Source organism: Ooceraea biroi, chromosome 9 (assembly GCF_003672135.1).
Source record: "Ooceraea biroi isolate clonal line C1 chromosome 9, Obir_v5.4, whole genome shotgun sequence".
Lineage (NCBI taxonomy): Eukaryota > Metazoa > Arthropoda > Insecta > Hymenoptera > Formicidae > Ooceraea > Ooceraea biroi.
The window spans coordinates 4,477,286-4,499,677 of NC_039514.1; the positions used below are offsets into that span (position 1 = coordinate 4,477,286).

The following is a 22,392-nucleotide window of genomic DNA, read 5'->3' on the forward strand; positions in this document are numbered from 1 at the left end:
ACAAACTCACGAAGCAGTATTTAAATTATGGTATAAGCAAAGTTAAGGTGCTTTTTCATGCTGACGCTCGACGCTCATTTTTAGCGTCAAAACAGGTCACGTGATCAAAATTGACCATTATTTAGCGTTAATTTTGATCACGTGACCTGTTTTGACGCTAAAAATGAGCGTCGAGCGTCAGCATGAAATAGCATCTTTAGAGTTGCAAGTTACTGTTATAATTGCATGTCCAAATATTAAAAACTTATTGTATATATATAATATGTATATTATCTTGAAATTAGTCCAAGTCAAGTCGACGATTGATTCTATTGTGTTTTGATTATTTATACTAATAATAAATTATAGAAAGCTGAGAATTTTATAGATATCCATATTATGATTCAACTTTCTACGTTACATCAGCGTTACATCAGCGTTACGTCGTAGCGCACGTGTGCGACGTAAGATGAAAGAACGATTAATAGAGATCGATAGAGTTCTCCTACGCTATTATTGAACTTTTTGATGATTTCCGAATATTAGTGAAAGTTTTCATCTGTCGCGTCAACGTTTGATTACCACACAAATAAATAAGAAAAGAATAAGAGAGAAAGAGGGAAAGAGAGTGGGGGATGGAATGAAAGAGAGAAGGAGCGAGAAGGAGCGACCGGTAGAGAAAGGATTACATCGTAACATGACAAGGATAGAAATTTCACCAGAAACCGGCGCGTATAACCGTGCAACCTCAGGTTTCCCCGGTGGATGGTTCACTGTCACTTTCGAGTCGGCAGTCCGATACGAGGATACAACCGCGTCAGTTCCATAGTGCGAGTGGTCCACGAAGTGTGCCAGTGGCACACCAAGCGAGTTATTGCTTTACGATCCATCCGCAAACCAAATTCGTATCCTCGTCGACGTATCAGAGGCGTGAATAAAATTATGACTTTCCAAAGTATCAAAATTAGGACACGGAATGGTTCAGACTGAATATTACCGAATTAACGATTAACGAATAGAATATGTGCTTAAATAACGAATCATGAAGCGAAGGGAAGAAAATTGAAGGAAGAAGAAATACATTCCGAACTAACCTGATCTGTGATAACTGATCTGTGAAAAATAATAAAAGAAGAAATAGTCGAAATCTCAGAGAATCAGCAGAATATCATCATAAATTAATGTATATATATACATATTTCCAGTATATATATGTATGTACATACACACTGGAAGAAGAAGAGAAGCACAATCGAAGAGAAAGAAGAATGAAGTCATGGAAGTTCACGCGATGAAGATAATCCGATTGCTCGAAGAATATGTAAGCATTCGAGAAGTGTGAAAAACGGCCATCTAAACAATCTGGTGTTATCTGAACAAGTTATGGCGCATAGTATAACAAAGAGAAAAGAAAGAGACAGTAAGAAAAATTGATCGAATCGAATGTGAATTTACAGTATGTTTGCGACAATAAAAATAGGATTTATTGAAAAAAATAATAAAAAAAGAAGAGCTTAAGAAGTCTAACAAAATCACCTAACGAAATTTTCAAAAAAGAACGAATAGACTATTAAAAAGGATTATAACTATTTGATATTAATAATTATAATGGGGATTAATGAGGAAAACAACATCTACAAGATTCAATAGTGAACTACAGTAAGATAAAAACGAAAAAAGAAAGAAAGAAATAGAAAGCAATTCTGAAAAACATTACCTAAGGAAATTCACAAATAAATTGCCTTAATAAATTGTGTGAATGCATTTAATGTCATGAACCAATTTGAGAGATAATTGGATAAATCGAGAAAGAAATTTAAAAAAAGAAAGAACTAAGTTCTCTATGAATAAGGCTTGAAAAGATTTTCGCCTACCTCAAGATTTATTTCACTACGTCATTTTTATCAGCTACATATTTATCGCGAATCTCTTGTGTCAAACAAAATGCGGATTGAAATATAGATATTGAGGACAGGTTAAATCGTGTAAGTTGCGCGGCATTACATAAAGTGTTATAACATTTGTAGATCGTGCGCGTGCCCGAAAGCCGCGCCGAAATCGCGTAACAAGGAAATTATACTGCTAATGCGCACTACGTTTTATGTAGGATGCAAAAGGTCAACATACCGAACGAACGACTTAAGGAAGCCGCCGAAGAAGCCACTGGCGGCAGCAAAAAGTCACGGCCAGATATGGAGTCTTCGAAACATCACGTCCGACATTACAAATAAAAAGTTTATCTCGTAAGATATAAAACTTCATGTATTAAATTGTAATTTGTGAGGTACAAAGGTGCTATATGTTTAAAGTTTAAAAGTTTTGTATGTAAATACTTTTTTTTAGTTTTACGGAACGAAATCTTGCGGAAGAATAATTCTTGTAGTGGTATTACGACGTTGATTACATCCAATGCTAACCAAGATCGTTACAAAATAAAACCAAAAGAAAATCTTGAACCGATATTATGATTTAAAGAAAGACAAAAGATTTACATTAAGAAGAAAAAATATATATATCAATATTAGATCATAAAATTTATTTAGATTAACCATAATTAACAAAATTAATATAGTTTTATAGTTTAGAAGAAATTAAAACATTTATCAAAATATCTAGAATAAAAAATCAGAATAAGTTAAAATTAATTAAAATTTTAGTGAATAAGTAAAAGTAATCGTAATGAATCTTACAATTCTCTTTCACATCGTGATAGATATGGTTATTTAGAAAAAAAATTAAATTTGGATTGAAAAATAAAAGTGGAAGAAAATTGGATTGTTATTTCTATTATCTTAAGAAAAATACGCTTTTGTCAATCAGGAATATGCTGACTTTCGTTTCTAGTTTGATCTCGACGCTTCTGATTGAGAGCGATAAGGTCACACCAGGTCAGGAAAAATATAACTTGGCGACTTTCATGGTTCTCTTTCTTTTAATTACCATTGAAGTTGTAGTAGTAAAAGTGGTCACTGATGTAGAAGAAGACGAGATCAGTTATTCGGGTTTATCTGCAGCGATATTTTTTGATACTGACGATTAGACGTCAATAATTATTAGAAAATTAATAATAATAATGATTTAAGTAATTGTTTTAGATAGAAACGATTAAAATTGGAATTTGAGAACTTTCGTTAATCTTGATGTAAATGTGTAATATATCGCAACATGATATGCAAAATATATTTTGTTTTTATAATAGTATACCGAATTAAGGAAAATTAAGTAAAGTTTCATTCGTACTTTAAATAGTTAAATTGCAATGATATTTTATGTAATTTTCATACTTTGGGATTGGAAAATAAATATTGTACATATAATGATCTAAAAATATTTAGATATAACATAATGATATAATATAATGTATATTGATTTTTATTTATATATCTATAGTATTCACGTTTCCATCGCTTTCAAACTAAAAGTAAATTATTAATGAAACATATATGGAGTCAAGCAGATAACTAAAAGTCATCATTACTGTTACAACACTAGGTTTATATTTTTAAACTTCCTTCTATATTTTTAAATGTATTTATTATATTTTTTTTCATGCTCTATTTAATAAAATTTATACAATAATAAATTTATTCGATAATATTAAATTTGATGTAACAATGCCATGCATAAAGCATCCCGATATTATTATTATGATAATCATGCTTTGTTATTGTAATATGCTGTTATAAATTATTAGAAATTATATCATATTAGTTGTCGCGAAAAACATTAATATTTAACATTAATATTATTAATAATTATTAGTTTAGTTAAAGACCAGATTTGTTAAAGTTAGAAATAAAAATAGAAATTAAAATTAATATTTTATATCATATTTTATATATTAGAGTAATCTCAAATGAACTTCAATCTCTATACAGATCATAAGTTCAATTCTTCAGAATTCTACAATAATATTAAAATTATTCAACGCTCGCATGTCATTAAATAATCATTAAAAAGAAAAAGAAAAGTTGCATAGTACTTATATTTTAACTCTACAATAATCCTTACATATTTATATTAGAGAAGATATTTTTAATGATTTTGATCATGATGTATGTTGTAATATAGAGATAAGGATACTTGATGTTTATTTCATTTTATCTTCGTGTATAATTTTCTAAATAAATATGTCTCATGTATTTTCTCATCTTGTATTTAAATAAATGTCATATATTTGTATTTCTTAAAATAAATACATTTATAATTCAATTATTTAAAACTAACACTAAAAACTATTCTAATAAATCAGTTAAAAACTAAAATGCAACGACGTCCGTTTTTTATATCCTTCTTTCAAAGTTTTTTCCATCTTTTCTCCCTTTGCATCCGTCTCTGCCTGTTCTCCAACTTTCCAAAACCCTCCTTCCTCTATTTTTCTCTCTAAATCTTCTACCTTCATTTCTCTATCCTTAAAGTGTTTTCTTCTTTTCTCCTCCTACTCCCGCTTTCCCTTTCTTACTCCTCTCTCTCAATTTCTCCTAACACTTCCTCGTCAATTCCCTTGCCCTCCTCTCTTTAAGTCTTTTCTCAATGCCCTTCTCCCTGCTCTCCTTCTCAATTTATCCCTTTGCAATTCCTACCTTACCAAGTATTCCAATGTTTTTCTATCCACTCCTAAAACCTATTTTAAATACCTTTTCTCTTATCTCTCTATTCCCTTCTTCTCTTTCCATCCCCAAATCTCTACTTCATATCCCATCACCGTCCAAACTAACTTGTCAGAAAAGCATAACCTTCTTCCCCAATCCCTTCCAAACCTTCTTTTCCCTACAGACCACTGCCATTATTATCACTGCCCTTTTCACCCTTTCCTTCCTCATGCATTTCCTGTCCTCCATTTCTTTGCATCTTGTATCTCAAATAACTAAATTTTTCCTCCTTTCTAAAACCTTATTATTTTTGTCTTATCTATGTTTAACCAATTTATTTCTCTCCAAATATCTTTCTAATCTTGCTATCATATTCTTCATCGCTTCCTCTTCCTCCTATTAACCACATCGTCCGCATGTGACAACGAGTGAATTCTTTCCTTCCCTATCCTCCGTTAATATTACGTAAATCGTAAAATAGTACAGGACTTTTCTGTTCAACTAAGTCCGAGCTATATACCATTAACGGGTAATATGCGGTCACTGAGATACCTTGTATAATGCCACTTTAAACTTTTACATGAAACATTTTTCCCGAAAATGTTTTATTTTCAAGATAATCGACTGTATACTTAAATACAATATTATATTACTATTAAATACTATATTACTTAAAATAAAACACTATATTTTCCTATCATAATAATTGCATAATTGCTATTTTTGGAAAAGGATAAGTTTTTATAGATACATATTGCATTAGCAACAATGAATATATTAAATAAGTGAAATATTTTAAGATTTTTGAGATAATGCTATATGTATATTTCGGAAATCGGTTGGAAGACCCGTCTCCTTCAGTTTTACCGTATATTTGTATGTGTGTGATATTATCTTGCATTTGCATAAACATGAAAAACTTTTAGGAAAGGTTCGAAGATCAAGAAAACGAAACGAGCTATCACAGACGATGGACGCTGCGTCTGTTGTCTAGCACCATTTCTAACAGACCAGTGTACCGGCGTACGCTGCAATATTTGCAGCGCTACATCTTGCAGGAAGAGTTGTTCACGTTGGAACACAATGGATAATACTTGGCATTGTATATTCTGCCACCAAGAAAGGTTTTCGTGGTTTTCGTAAAGCTCATTCTTTTAAGTTTTCATTTCTCAATATTACTTATCATTTGTTCTTTATATGATATATTATTTGTTATTTTTATATTATTAATTATTTTTATAAATATTATATTTAGTATTTACTTTATGTCGACAATCGAAGTTAATCTTCCGTGCAAACCATGCGATTTTCTATACTACTACGAGTCTTAAACAAAATTTTTTTAATTTATAAGAAAACAAATTGCATTTATCTCTAATATTTATATGCAAAGAATAATCTATTTATCCACAAGATAAAGTTTGTATTTTTATATATTAAAAAAGAATTAACAAATTCGTTACTTATAATTATTCTTATTTGATATTAATATATAGCTTACAAATGTTGTTCATCGTGGAATTAAGATACATTATGCATTTTTCAAAAGTTTTCATTTATCTTAAGTAATTTATTGTTTGAAAGTAATGATTGTGCTCGCGCATGTTTGTTTTTCAGATTATGGGTGAAGAGAAATGAGAAATGGTTCGAGAATTTTGGTGATGCGATGAACGAAGCAGAGGAACTGCATAGTTTCTTTGGCACGGCCAAATCACGAGTTCACGTTGCAGGTAATGCGCAGAAATTGTAGAATACTTATTGTTTAGTCGAATACTTATGTAGGCTAAGATCAGATAATGGTAATATTATAAAAGTTCTGGAATTAGCAATATAAGATACATATAAGGCAATAATAATATTCCACTTCTGATTTATGCCAATCACTTTTACTATAATCTGCGAGAGGCAGATAAGAAAACCTGATTCGCCGTTTGGTATATGGGACAGATAATCTGGTCAGCGCTATGCATCAATGACCTGATTTATTTTCCTGATCGGTCAGGTATCCGTTTTTTGTACTGTATGAACTCAAGGAACCTGAATTTTTAACAGAGGGAACATAGAAGATTTACTGTATCTTTGCTAAATTTCGAACCCAGACTGGATTAGCAGACTAGACTTTATTCACTAATCCACCGCGCTTCTAATTTATGCCATTATTATTCTTCATTATTACGTATCTTAAATGCTTTTTAGGAAAATTATTATAGTTGAAAATAAACGCGTTATAATTTTGTTTTTGTGTATTGCAATTTTGTATAGTAGGGTTATTTTTATGCTCAATAGACGAATGCTTGTTTTGAGACAAAAAATCACACAACAGAAGAAAATACAACAGCAAAAACAGTTTGAAGAGTCTCACAATGATACTCATTGTTCGACATATACTGCGCGATATGCTATATAAATTGTATCAGCGTATGATCAGAGAAGAACACGAACGACCTTACAATTGTGAAGACATATTATGAGTTTCAAGATTTAGAAAGTAATTTTTCTTTATCTTCTGCTTCGTACTATATAGGCGGTTTATATTCAAGATGCTGCAATGAAGACGATAATGCATTTTGGATTGTTTTAAATACTGTAGATGCGATACATAAGAAAGAGGGCGAGAAGTAAAGGGAAGGAGAGAAGATAGAAAGAAAAAGGCCTTAAAATTTTCGTTTGCGTATTATAACGGTAACCAGGTTTTTTAAAAAATTTAATACTTTTTAAGATATCCCTATCCTTTTCTCCTTTCTTTAATTCCTTAATGTTTTTGAAAATGAATAGTAAAGAGATATTTTAATTCTAAATTTAATCTTATGTAACAAAGGTTTTATTAAAAAGTTTATTTTCCATAAATAAGCTTGAAACACTACTATAGTCAGTAGCACAAGTGGCATCGTGTACGATATTTTTCCTAGAAAATGTTAAACGAATATTAAACGACATTTAATTGTTCTCAGGCTAATGTTAATATTTTGTTTAATTAATAATTTCTGAACCCGTCGCAATATACATGTAGAATTTTTTCAAAAATCGCAACAATCGCCTTGTTCTGAACCGCCTTGAACTTCATTCATTTGTATATCATCAATACTCGTCCTGGTTAATAAGAGCTTGGTACGTCTGTGGATTTTACATTCCCGAACTTACTGATATTATTAATCCACACATATTTTTATTTAAGTCTAATCGATTATTGAGTTGTGATACTACAAATCGTGAAAATACCTTCTTTATTCGATGTACATGGTGTAAACAATTATTTTGTTTTGATCATTTCTTTAATGATTTAAATTTTCATTTTTCTGTGTGTGATAACTTCGTTGACTAGTTGTTTGAGTTTGTTTAATAAAAATCAAAAGCATGAGTGTAAAACTTTGATTTGTTTAGTCTGCTACAGCTTGTAATTCCTAACTTGGCGCTAGCATTACTCAAAATTTGAATTTCAAATTACGGATAGCTTGTTCAGCTCAATCAACTCCTCCCAATTTTCCATTTTCAACTCATGATACATGGCACAAATCAGTTTTTGGTCTATCCCATATAAACATTTTTATTCAAAAACTGTAAGATAAAAGTCTGATTTTTTTTGTCATTTATTACTATTACTTATTTATTACTTATGATTTACAGAAAATTCAGTAAAAATATCAGCCAAATCGAACAACAAACAACCGAGAAATAAATTTTTTAAAACTGGGATCGATATAAAATGTTCCACCCTGTATTTCCAGAAATAGATGCGGAACACACTTTGTGATTTGCACAATAACTAGTCATTGTGTAAACTATCTGTGAGTCAAATTTGGACTCGATCCGAGTCCGCCATTCGCGCGGTCTGGTAGTCAGACAAATCGTTAACATTTTTGATCTCTTCATATCGCATCCACTTACTTTCGAACTATTTTGACTTTCCCATGTAAAAAGCAACTGCTGCAAGCAATAATTTGGAGCATTTTGGATGCGAACATAAAAACACTGACCCGAATCGGCTAGCATATGCAGCACTCATCTTGTTTAGCAATCATCTAGCTTTCAAAGCATTCTCATTTAACATATTACTAATTTTGTAGCATGAAAATATTGCATTCTAGATACTAACTGTTAAAATTATAAGACATATACGCTCTTGTATCACTATACATGAAGCGTCCATGCTTTAAGAGGATCCTGGAGTCGTCTGTATTACCGACAGAAGAAGTGAGTTTTTTATAGATCTTTTCATTGGTTGCACAGAATGAAAAATCCTTTTGCACGATGAAAGAAATCCTTTTGCACTATATCAAGAACCTAATCTTGTGCTTTGTTTTACTCTTGGTCACGATTTTAGAGATGCACATGTTCTCAAAAGTTTTATTCCAACCCAATCTTTTTTACTACACTTCTGAAGTCTCTTTTAAAAACTTCCTTATATTCTTTCCTTATATTTTTTCCTTCTGTCTTCTTTGTAATTGGTTCTCATTTTGTACGTACAAACTGCGCACTTATATATTATAAACATATTATCATACGAGACAAGCCACAAGTCGGTAACAAAACTGTAATTTTCGAAATTTTTTCAGTTTTAACATAAAGTCCAGTCAATTACAACGCATTTCTGTGTGTAATGTAATTGTGGAAAAGGATTTGTTGTTTTATGCAACCAAAAAGAATTGTAGTTGGAATAAAGTCCATGGTAAAACAGACGACTTCAGAATCCCCTTAATACGATTTATTTTTTAAAAATTTCTCTCTGCAGCGCTGTCTCTTAACGAGTGCATTATGAAGCATGACATTTCAACTATAATAACTGTTGGAAATAGCGTGTCAATAAGTGAGAACTGAATAAAGAACCCTTTATATGTAACACAAACTGGTTAATTACACAAACCAAATATAGAGTATAAGCGAAGACACTTTACTACGAATGGGCGAACGAATGAACAAAAGAAGTTAACTTAATTAACCCTTTACAACGTCATTTCGGTTAACTATCTTTAACTACTTAACCATTAACATATCAATATCGCAAGATCACATGCCAATAATAACCTATAATTTCAAGACACTAGCATATCTGCGACATTACATTTTGACATAGTATTATTGAGACTTGTCGGAAAAACGTGAGTTGTTTGTTCACAACTCACATTTATTTCTTCTGGTTTTCCCGTACAATCCCTCTCATCCTGTAGCGAAAGTATAATGAAATAGACACATATTAACGTAAAATGCTGTAATAGCGAATGGATAGTTTTAACAATTCTATAAAATAAAATATCAAGTACAAAGCTCTAGCTCAAAAGAAAGAAATATCACACTAAAAAAAACCTCACAAAGGTGAAAACAATTCGCCAAGTACATAAAAAAATCCCAACTTATACGCAACAAAAAGTTTAAAAAAATATTTATTATAAAACTCAAAACTAAACACGAAATCAATAGTTAACCAAGTAAGTATAGAAGCAATTCAGTTTGAGTATTTTACCCAAACATTTTCCATGCATACTCTCTTAGGGCATGACGACATCGATAACCTTGAAAACTCCGAAAAAAATGACATTGAAAAAAATATTCTTGCCAGATGTTGGCGTTTTGATACCATTCACATTAAAAAATATTTTTTTCATCATCACAATTCCAAGAGATATTTAGATGGCCTTACTTAAAAGGACCACCTTGTATAATTATTATTAATAAAGACGTTCCTAACTTATAACCTAATGTTACAAATAGTAGTTAGAATTTTAAAAGTTTACAATACAAGGCTTTCTAAAAAAATGTATACACACTTTAACAACTGAACTCAATTTTCATTTCTGGTTTACTTTAACTAATTTGACATAATGGATGAAGATTCAGCTTTGAAAGGAAATTTTACAAAGGAAATTTATCTTAAAGTACTGCTGGAAGGTTTTTGAAAACGTAGTTGAAGAACAAAGACAGTTTAGGAGAGAGTCTCAAACAGATCCACGTACGCGATATTCCTGGTAAATTAACATCACAACAAATTACCTTTTTAAAAAAAGGTACAAAAAAAGTGCCAAGTATACGCGCTTGAGGTTCTTTCAAAAAAGGACTCTACAAAACTAATGATATGAACAAATTGCGCCAACTACAATGGGTATTTATGCAAACCAGAATATTTATTACTTTATTATTACTCTTTGGCCGATATTCATTGTAGATTCTGATTTAAGACCATCTTAAGTACAATTATAAGATATTTGAAACCAATCACACAACCGCCGTATAGTTAGCAGACAAATATGATAAATTTTATTTTTTTTTATTGCAATCGTTTGGGAAAGTTTAGGAAACCACTTTTAGAGTTTGGGAAATAATAGTTTTTTAATTAATGAAAATTAGTTGAGCGTATAGTTAGCAGACATCATTCCAAATAATTTTCTTTTTCACTTATTTCAATGCCAAATCATTTGGGAAATACGCCTATAATGTTTTCAGAGTTTGGGAAATAATGATTTTCCCTCAAAATCCAGTTTAAAGTCATCAATCAGACCTGCAGTCAGAATCTAGGGACTTTTGACTATAGGCTATATAATGGAAAAACGTTTATAATCTTTGATATTTCTCATTGTTTTCCATTTCAATAATTTGGGAATCGTTTGGGAAAGTTTAGGAAGCCACTTTTAGAGTTTGGGAAATAATAGGTTTTTAATAATTAATGAAAATTAGTTGAGCGTATAGTTATCATTCCAAATAGTGTTCTTTTTCGCTTCTTTCAACGCCAAATCATTTGGGAAATACGCCTGTAATGTTTTTAGAGTTTGGGAAATAATAATTGCATCTCCAAATAAAGTTTCATGTCATCAACCAGACGTGAAGCCACAATCTAGGGATTTTTTGACCATACCCTATATAATGGAAAATGTTTATAATCTTCGATATATCTCATTGTTTTCTAATGTTTTCTATTGCAATCATTTGGGAATTGTTTGGGCAAGTTAAGGAAGGCACTTTCACAGTTTGGGAAGCAATAATTTTTATAATTAAGGGGATCCTGGAGTGACTAGTGAAACAGTGTTGCCATTTGCACTCATACACATACAAAAATTACAGTTGAAATGCTTTTTTAAAAATTTCGCAATTTGTACACACAAAAATTGCGGCGGCCACCACTTGGGATAAAATAAAGGAATATAATGAAGCTTTTCGAAGTGACTTTGGAAGCATAATAAAAAAGAAAGGTGTATTCTCCTTTACGGAATACAGAATACATATAAACTTCCTTACTGTAATATTATTAAGTTTTTATACTGGGAAAGTATATGCTTGGGTGGAAGTGCACGAGGAGACGGGCTTCGCCCGTCACCTAGTACTCTTCCACATAAAAAAAATAACAAAACTTTTAGATGACCAAAAGTACTGCGTGGAAGTTACAATATAGAACCTTGCTTTGCGTGGAACCTCGCTTCACATGAATTGAAAACCTGTATTTGGAATCGTACTAATTTGCATTGCAAGTACAATTAGTACGATTCCAAATACAGGTTTTCAATTCATGTGAAGCGAGGTTCCACGCAAAGTAAGGTTCTATATTGTAACTTCCACGCAGTACTTTTGGTCATCTAAAAGTTTTGTTATTTTTTTTATGTGGAAGAGTACTAGGTGACGGGCGAAGCCCGTCTCCTCGTGCACTTCCACCCAAGCATATACTTTCCCAGTATAAAAACTTAATAATATTACAGTAAGGAAGTTTATATGTATTCTGTATTCCGTAAAGGAGAATACACCTTTCTTTTTTATTATGCTTCCAAAGTCACTTCGAAAAGCTTCATTATATTCCTTTATTTTATCCCAAGTGGTGGCCGCCGCAATTTTTGTGTGTACAAATTGCGAAATTTTTAAAAAAGCATTTCAACTGTAATTTTTGTATGTGTATGAGTGCAAATGGCAACACTGTTTCACTAGTCACTCCAGGATCCCCTTAATTATAAAAATTATTGCTTCCCAAACTGTGAAAGTGCCTTCCTTAACTTGCCCAAACAATTCCCAAATGATTGCAATAGAAAACATTAGAAAACAATGAGATATATCGAAGATTATAAACATTTTCCATTATATAGGGTATGGTCAAAAAATCCCTAGATTGTGGCTTCACGTCTGGTTGATGACATGAAACTTTATTTGGAGATGCAATTATTATTTCCCAAACTCTAAAAACATTACAGGCGTATTTCCCAAATGATTTGGCGTTGAAAGAAGCGAAAAAGAACACTATTTGGAATGATAACTATACGCTCAACTAATTTTCATTAATTATTAAAAACCTATTATTTCCCAAACTCTAAAAGTGGCTTCCTAAACTTTCCCAAACGATTCCCAAATTATTGAAATGGAAAACAATGAGAAATATCAAAGATTATAAACGTTTTTCCATTATATAGCCTATAGTCAAAAGTCCCTAGATTCTGACTGCAGGTCTGATTGATGACTTTAAACTGGATTTTGAGGGAAAATCATTATTTCCCAAACTCTGAAAACATTATAGGCGTATTTCCCAAATGATTTGGCATTGAAATAAGTGAAAAAGAAAATTATTTGGAATGATGTCTGCTAACTATACGCTCAACTAATTTTCATTAATTAAAAAACTATTATTTCCCAAACTCTAAAAGTGGTTTCCTAAACTTTCCCAAACGATTGCAATAAAAAAAAATAAAATTTATCATATTTGTCTGCTAACTATACGGCGGTAATCACACAGTCGTATTAGCATCTTAAGACATTACTTCAGATCGTCTGGAAATAAGAATGGACTATGAATACTAGTCTTTGATAATAATATTAAACAGATATTTTTATACGAATAAATATTTTAATACATAGAAATATATTTATTAATACAAATAAGTGTTTTTTTCAAAATACTTGGCGCTGCTAAACCGAATCAAAAATTGTCTTAGTATTTAAATAATCTAAAGATTACAATAATTTCCTTAAACTCTAAATTACATAATAACTCGCTGAAATACATATATGTACAAATGTAGTTAAACCTATTCTATGCTTAATTCTAATGTCACACACATACATACCCATGCACGCATTCACAAGAGATAAAGGAAGAGAATGAGGCAATTAACATAATGATTCGGTTTAGCAGCGCCAAGTATTTTGAAAAAAACACTTATTTGTATTAATAAATATATTTCTATGTATTAAAATATTTATTCGTATAAAAATATCTGCTTAATATTATTATGTCCTTTATTTTTTAATATCAAAGGCTAGTATTCATAGTCCATTCTTATTTCCAGACGATTTGAAGTAATGTCTTAAGATGCTAATACGACTGTGTGATTGGTTTCAAATATCGTATAATTGTACTTAAGATGGTCTTAAATCAGAATCAACAATGAATATCGGCCAGAGTAATAATAAAGTAATAAATTTTCTGGTTTGCATAAATACCCATTGTAGTTGGCGCAATTTGTTCATATCATTAGTTTTGTAGAGTTCTTTTTTGAAAGAACTTCAGGCGCGTATACTTGGCGCTTTTTTTGTACCTTTTTTTAAAAAGGTAATTTTGTTGTGATTTCACACATTTTGTAGTGTAAAGTATGTTATTCTTTTTTATAATATATGAGGAGATAAAAGCCATAGTCCTGTCAGTCAAGGTTTTTAAAAGTATTAACTTACATGTTTCCTATTCTAAAAGAGGCGTGTTAACTTCGTGAAGTTCTTTTTTTATCTAATAGTTGAGGCCTCCTTTCCGCGGTGCTGATTGGTTCTCTCGCTTGGCTCGAACTTCATGTGACTTGAACTTCGTGTTGCGAATGTCAGAATGTCATAGTGGCTGTAAGTGCGGTTATATTGACAATTGACAATTTTATTTATTATTTCTTAGGAACGTGAAAACGGCAGCTGTCAATTCTGTCATATTTGTATATTGATGAAACACGATAAAATAAATATAACACCTTTAACGCCTTTTTTAGAATAGGATTTGTGGTATTTATTATAAAATAAATAATAGATGAATATTATTATTCGAAAACATTAATATTCAAAAATAAAATAGCGCGCGCATAGCACTCGCTCTCTCGCCCTCTCGCTCTCTTGCCCTCCCGCTCTCTCGCACTCTTACTCTCTATCGTCATCGACGTGGTGTAACGTCGTCGTCGTCGTCGTCAACGTGGTGTTGCAGCTTCAAATGTTTCAGAACATTTTCTATCCCTTTTCTTTGAAGCATCTGAAGCATCAACTGGACCGCAGCCCGCGTCGTACATCTGTACATGCTATCTCGCATCTCTGGCGCACGCGAGAAAACCGATATTAGCTGCTGCCATCTAGTTCAAAAAAACGAACTGCACAAACGACGATGATAATGACGACGTTTCTTAAGTGAAATTTGCCAATTTCAGACTTTGCATCGCCATAACTCCGTTCGTAAGGCACGTAGAAGAAAAATAAAAACACTTTTACTACATAATTTGACCCCAAGCTATCCATTGAGCCTACTCTGAACTTGATCCGTTCAGCGGTTATTGAGATCTAATAATCTGAGTGTCTGCGAAAGCGTCGCTTTGCGTAACAGTACACGGTCGGTCTCGCTGCGCATATACTTGGCGCGAGACACTACCGTGTCTCTTGATGTTCCTTCATAACATGCGGATTCTCAGATCCCCAGTAGGTGCAATTATGGCGATTACTTCAGCCATTTAATTTAAAGTTTGTGAGCTCTTGTTCGGGCTTATTTGTTTGATTGTTGTGTTTGGACAGAATTTTCAATGTTGATCATTAACGTCAAAGTTTCTTTTCGAAATTTCTTACATCAATTTCTTGTATATTGTATAAGTATCTGTGTCTTCACTTAGATCAAAATAAGTCAGAGCAGTTGCTTCTTTTCAGTTACTTTCAGCGGTGTACTTCTTTTAATTTCGTTTAAATAAGAATGCAATGAGGAATATATTCCTTTTTAGATACCATGTTTCTTACTTTTGAAAGTTACAACTTATAGAATTTATAAACATTGGAACAGATTAAGGTTGAAAGTAAAAACAAAATTTGTATTTAAACAAGTTGTAAAGATAGGCTTTATCATTAGGATAAATTCTTAAACATATCTAAATGGTTTTCAGGACATATAGCTGCAATCTCAAATATAGAGCAACATCAGGAGACTCAGAAGGAAAAACGTATAATATACGCGATTCAAAACTTTGTCGAAAAAATAGTTGAAAGCCTAGTTGATGGTGTGGATGATACACCGATAGATCAGCTATACAGAAATTCTGCTTGTAAGTATGATTAACTTCGACAATCATGCATAATATCGACAATTTCATTGATTTTAATGACCTTGACATATGTTGTAATATATATACAAAAATTACCCTTTTTGAAAAAAGGGGAAAAAAGGCGCCAAGTACACGCACCAGTCGCAACCAACCAAATAAAAATTAATCTTTTAAACAAATGTCGTATATACATAAAATTAACCAAGTAAAAATTAACTTATTAAAAAAATGTCGTATATAAACCTATAAAAAATATGATATCGGAAAATAGTGCCAAGTAAAACTTTACCAGTCACAACTAACCAAATAAAAATTAATCTCTTAAAAAAATGTCATATACAGGGTGTCCCAGACCTACCGAATCAACGCTTCAGGGTAGACTCCTGAGGTCATTCTGAAACGAAAGTTCCTCTTGCAAAATGTCGAGGGTGACGTAGTTTCGGCTCTATAAAAGGTTGAAGATATCCTATCCATGTATAGAATTTTCCCACGTTCAAGGACGGTGGATCGAACTGGCCCTGCGCATCGCATACACTTCAATTCGATCGAACTATTTCATGGATCAGAGTCAAATCCGAAGACCTCGACGGCCAGTTCACATGCTTCTCCGCGATCGATCCATTTATCCGTGTATATCTCGTTAAACGCACTTCCACGTTCACCGGGATTTTCGCGCGTTACCGTTCGACTTTCTGCAACATCCGCATTACCGATCGACGAGAAAAGACGGACCGATCGCGGAGAAGCGTGTGAACTGTGTGGCGAGATCTTCGGATTTGACTCTGATCCATGAAATAGTTCGATCGAATTGAAATGTGCGCGATGCGCGGGGCCACTTCGACCCACTGTCCCTGAACGCGGGAAAATTCTGTACATGGATAGGATATCTTTAACCTTTTATAGCGCCGAAACTAAACCACCCTCGACATTTTGCCAAAGGAACTTTCGGCTCAGAATGACGTCAGGAGTCTACCCTGAAGCGGTGATTCGGTAAGTCTGGGACACCCTGTATATGACATTTGTTTAAAAGATTAATTTTTATTTGGTTGGTTGCGACTGGTGCGTGTACTTGGCGCCTTTTTTCCACTTTTTTTCAAAAAGGTAATTTTTGTGAGATATCATTTATTTTTTTTATTATAATCAAATGTCAACACCCAGTATATTGTAATTAATTATTGGAATACAAAAAGTTCAATTTATCATGTCAAATATTTCTGGAATCACAAATACAAGTTTTTCGGGTTGGTCAATTAAAATTGGACACCCTATATATTATAATCAAAAGTCGATACCCAGTATATTATAATTAATCATCGAAATAAATAAAGTTTAATTTGTCATGTCAAATTTTTCTAAACTCACAAATACTAGAATGCGCACTGCTCTTTTTAGCGGAGCCGTTAGCCGTGCCGGCACTGCCGTAAACGCCGCGCCGTCTAGTGGTTAAAAGGTGAACTGTACGTTTTCCGTGACCAAGACGACGATAAGAGAGTTTCTTAATAAAATATTTCACGATGTGGACTTTGCATCGTAATATCTCCCTTCACCGGGCATGTAGGAAAAAAATAAAAACACTTTCATTATATAATTCGAGTACGCAGAATCGATTGAGCCTGTTCTTAACTCGATCGATCCACGCGTTATTAAGATCCGCAAATCTCAGCTAGTCTCAACTAGTCGGCTCGCGTAAAGATACACGGTCCGTCTCTCGCTGCCGTTGCGCTGCGCGTGAACTTGGCGCGAGACACTACCGTGTCTCTTGATTAAATTGAGTTCTTGCTTCGCGTGGTCATCTGAAAGTCATTAAACTTATTGTGTTAATAACTTTTTAACAAACAACGAGCGACGACTAAACCTTCTCGAAGGTCACTCAAGAGGATGACCTTGACAACATGTCAAGGTCATTGAAATCGGTTAGGTCGTCGCTATTATGTATAATTACTTTAACTTCGACCATTAATCTCGCATGTTAAATGATAACAAAAGTAATTGATTAATATTTCTTCATAGACGACAGATTCTTGGATGAATATCGGCCGCCATTAATCATTGCATTGACTGGGTTGACTACGTGTCTGGAAGCATCTCTTATAAGTAAGTGCATTACTTGTAAAAAAGCAATCATCTCTCTAAGTTTTCTCTATTTCTGTTTCTTTGAGTTGCATTATGATGCTGATGAGATGAACAAGAGAATGGATAACATAAAAAAATAATTAAAACAAGATTATATACATAATTATATTTTAATCCCTACAAAAACCTTTTTAAAAAAGAAAAAATATTTACGCCAAGTACATACAACGTATCGAACTTTCTAAAAACAGTGTAATTATAAAAAAACAACCTTTCTAAAAAAGTGTATTATGAAAATTTATTTCTTCAAAAATATACATGAAATCAATGCAATTAGCCAAGTATATCATTATTTATTGAAAAGTGAATTGTTCACAAATGGATATGAAATCAATACAATTCATCTAGTATTTGTTTAAAAATGGATGTTGTCAGTGCAATATCCAAAAATTATATACAAGATGCATTCACAATTAATCCAAAAATTATATGAAACAAGTTGTATACATTCAAAAGTATATGCAACACGAGCTTAACGCATCCATTGTCTCTTCACGCAAATTCTAAATCACATAAAACGGGCTTAAACTGACTCAAATGATCAACGGAATCATAGTGAAGCAAAAAACTTGGCGTACTCGGATCACATTGGACATGTCTTACAAAATACTTATAAACTTGAGTAACAGTATCTTGATTTGTACTGTATTTTGTATGGTGAGCTATTGCATCGTTATACAACCCGGGCACCCCAAGTTTTTTGCTTCACTATGATTCCGTTGATCATTTGCGTCAGTTTAAGCCCGTTTTGTGACTTAGAATTTGCGTGAAGAGACAATGGATGCGTTAAGCTTGTGTTGCATATACTTTTGAATGTATACAACTTGTTTCATATAATTTTTGGATTAATTGTGAATGCATCTTGTATATAATTTTTGGATATTGCACTGACAACATCCATTTTTAAACAAATACTAGATAAATTGCATTGATTTCATATCCATTTGTGAACAATTCACTTTTCAATAAATAATGATATACTTGGCTAATTGCATTGATTTCATATATATTTTTGAAGAAATAAATTTTCATAATACACTATTTTAGAAAGGTTGTTTTTTATACTTACACTGTTTTTAGAAAGTTCGATACGTTTTATGTACTTGGCGTAAATATTTTTTCTTTTTTAAAAAGGTTTTTGTAGGGATCTCACTCCTTTTTGTACATTTTTAAAATTTTGGTAGCATAGAATTTCAATATTCAAAAAATAAATTATTATTTAGAGATTATTATTTTTATTATTAATTATTAACAGATTGACAGTTATTAATAGATTATTATTTTTCTAAAAAAATATGTATGCACCCTTAGCATTTCGAGGCCAATGACATGTCTCAACTTTTAAATCATTTACAGAAATCCATTTTGTACCCTTAGCTCGCACCATGTTCGTGTAATGTCTATTGTTAACATTTTCACCATGATGAAAAATAGCACTGTTAACTTTAAAATAGTTAGATACAATAAGTACATCTAAGTACATCTAGGTACTTCTAAGTACTTATAGGTACTTAGCCAGTTAACTATTGATTTCGTATTTAGTTTTGATTTTTCTAAATAGTTTTTTTAATTTTTTATTGCGTACAAGGTGTGATTTTTTATGTACTTGGCATTTTTACCTTTGTGAGGTTCTTTTAGTGGGATCTCATTGCTTTTTGTAAATTTTTTAAATTTTGAGATATCTCGAATCTGCTTGCACAGTCTTCTTTAGAATCGTTTGCAGTTGTTTCGTTTCGTTTGTAGTTGAACCGAGATATCTAACAAATGGCAAAGTTAGCTATTTTTTATTTAAACAAATGTTAATAACTTTTAAAAGTTCAACTATAAACCAAACAACTAGAAACGATTCTAAAAAAGACAGCGCAAGCGGATTCGCGATATCTTAACAAATGGCAAAGTTAGCTAGTTTTTATTTAAACACATGTTAATAACTTTTGAAAGTTCAACTACAAACGAAACAACTAGAAACGATTCTGAAAAAGACAGCGCAGGCGGATTCGCGATATCTTAACAAATGGCAAAGTTAGCTACTTTTTATTTAAACAAATGTTAATAACTTTTAAAAGTTCAACTACAAACGAAACAACTATTCTGAAAAAGACAGCGCAAGTGGATTCGCGATATCTTAATTAGGTTATATTAATTTAAGAGAAAACTAAGTACTTAATTAAATTGTTGTTATTAGGGCTTAGGGGGATAAGCATGTAAAAGTTACCCTCACACGTATCAAGTCCAGATTAGCATCATAGATTGGCAACTATGTGACTAAGTAATCCAGCAAATATCAACCTTCAATTTGCATTTTTGTAGGAGTTATGGAGGGGGAAAGTAAAATAAAAAGTGGTTTTTTTCGAAAACGGCTCAACCGATTTTAATGAACAAAATATATGTTATGAACATCAATGAGACTATTTCAAGAAAAAATTTAAAAAAATTCTGACAAGAATTACGGGTAAAAAAATATGTTTGAATTTTTCAAAAAATGTTTTTGAGGTTATGTTTCAGAGATACACCTCCAATTCTTTTTCCAAAAGAAACCTTAAAATGTCTGCTTTAACATATATTTTTTCCAAATTTTTCGTGGAGGTACTTCATGACGAAAAATGATGAAAATCATGCATGCGACGCGGCACTACGCTTTCACAGCACACTCTCGCTCCAACCGCGTGTTTGTTGGAGTATTTAAATAAAAATCGTTTGCAGTTAGCCTTATAAAAATAAGTTTCCAGAGTTCACCACGAGGTGGTTGCAGTACGGTTTTGAACTCCTTATCGGGGTACTTCTTTATTGTGAGTCCCTTCTTTATCCCTCGCCTCTCACAAACCGGGGTGCTTTTTTAGTGTGAGTCCCCTCGCCTCTCACAAAACGGGGTGCTTTTTTAGTGTGAGTCCCCTCGCCTTTAACAAAACGGGATGCTTTTTATGTGAGTCGAGATTATTTGTTTAATCTTTATCACTGTCACTCTCAATTACTGGAATGTAATTGTTTTTCTTGAACACTTCGCTGAGTATTTCTACTGGTTTGAAAATTTTTGATAAGTACCTAGCATAAGATAAATAATAAACTACTGCAGCAATATGGGAGCAAGAACCAACAGTCCGTTTTCCATTGGCACATTCACATGTGTAATGTGTCAAACCAGAAACACCAACGCTGTTAGGAATATATCTTACGAAGCATCTATATGTTGTGCGAGAAATATGTCGAGATGGAATTTTCAATTTGAGTACATTTGACTGATCTTTAACGTACTCAAGTTTTAGCTTATCATCTTTGTCAACTATTTCTGTCAAATATGATACGGCCTGAGAGAGTTGGTATGAACCAGTGAATAAGATTTTTAAATCTCTTTGTCATTTCTGGGAAATCTAAAATATCATCTGATGTAACACTTTTGAAAGATAGCTTTCGACGAAGCCAACCATTTTCTTCTACTTCAGCCGACAAAGTATTCTGCACATTTTTTTGATTATGCATTCTCTGTAGAATGTCATCAAACATATCTACATCAGAATGAAATCTTTTTCCAAAGGTGTTGTTGAGGAACGACGCGATTCTGAAGTAAGTTCCAATTTTCGGTATCAACTTGTTGTCAATTTTATGATCCAAAAGGCGATATTTTTGTTTAAGCACACCGTGAACAGATTCAACTGCCCAGCGAATTTTAGTGACAAAACGTGACTCATTGGACTCTTCCGTGGACAGTTGTTTCCTTTTTCCTTTCAGAGCAGGCATCAAAACTCTGAAATTGTCTTTCTCTAAAATATCTTTTACATCACGGAAACCGCGATCAAGAACAAAAATATCACCTTCTTTTAAAAACTTACGCAAACTATTTGGATCTTCAATGACACTTTTTAAAATCTCGCATCATTTTGATTTGCAAAGTATGGTCCAAGCATGTCAACAATATAGCCGTCAGTTGTACACAGAGTAAAAGGTTTGCACAGAGGAACTTTCTTCTGCCCAGAGAAAGATTTCCTCTGATATTCAATGTTGGTGCTTTTTTGATGACGAGCGTAGGTGCCATCACAAATCAAAAATAAATTGTCATTAGCATTGAATAATTTTTTTGCCATTTCAGTTGTATGATTCTGAATAAGATCATCTCTATTGAGATTATTTATGCCGAAACGAAATGGTAAAACGTCATTTTCGAAAGATTTTATTATACTGTTGGAATAATCAGAAACGTCATGTTCATTCTTTAATTGTAAGATAGAAGCTATCATTTTATTAGAATTCCCTGTCCTTAACTTAAATAGGAAGACAAGTGCTTGGATCACCGAACAGGATTGACTGTTTCGCAATGAAATCAACATATCTTTTATGGTATTAAGATTTTCCCAATTTAATCCCGTAAAAACTTCTAACTGTTCTTCCGAAATACTATATTCGCCCACTTTGTCCAATAATGACGAATCACATTTTATAGAAAGAGTTTCCATCACTTT

General features: G+C 32.4%; 1 protein-coding gene and 1 long non-coding RNA gene across 6 annotated transcripts in view; both read left to right on the top strand.

Annotated features, from left to right (window-relative positions):
* LOC105279114 overlaps positions 1-22,392 on the top strand; it is a 164,577-nt gene that overhangs the window by 69,680 nt on the left and 72,505 nt on the right. For 4 of the 5 annotated variants that reach the window (XM_026972193.1, XM_026972194.1, XM_026972197.1 and 1 more), the window contains 4 exons: positions 5,498-5,695; positions 6,189-6,301; positions 15,647-15,805; positions 17,816-17,899. In XM_026972193.1, coding sequence (XP_026827994.1) covers positions 5,498-5,695; positions 6,189-6,301; positions 15,647-15,805; positions 17,816-17,899 — 554 coding nt within the window. The remainder of the gene's footprint in view (positions 1-5,497; positions 5,696-6,188; positions 6,302-15,646; positions 15,806-17,815; positions 17,900-22,392) is intronic. The other variant, XM_026972196.1, reaches the window with a different exon arrangement.
* LOC105279115 lies at positions 210-2,448 on the top strand. The gene is made up of 2 exons (XR_893876.3): positions 210-1,964; positions 2,087-2,448. It is a non-coding gene; the product is annotated as an uncharacterized LOC105279115 (long non-coding RNA).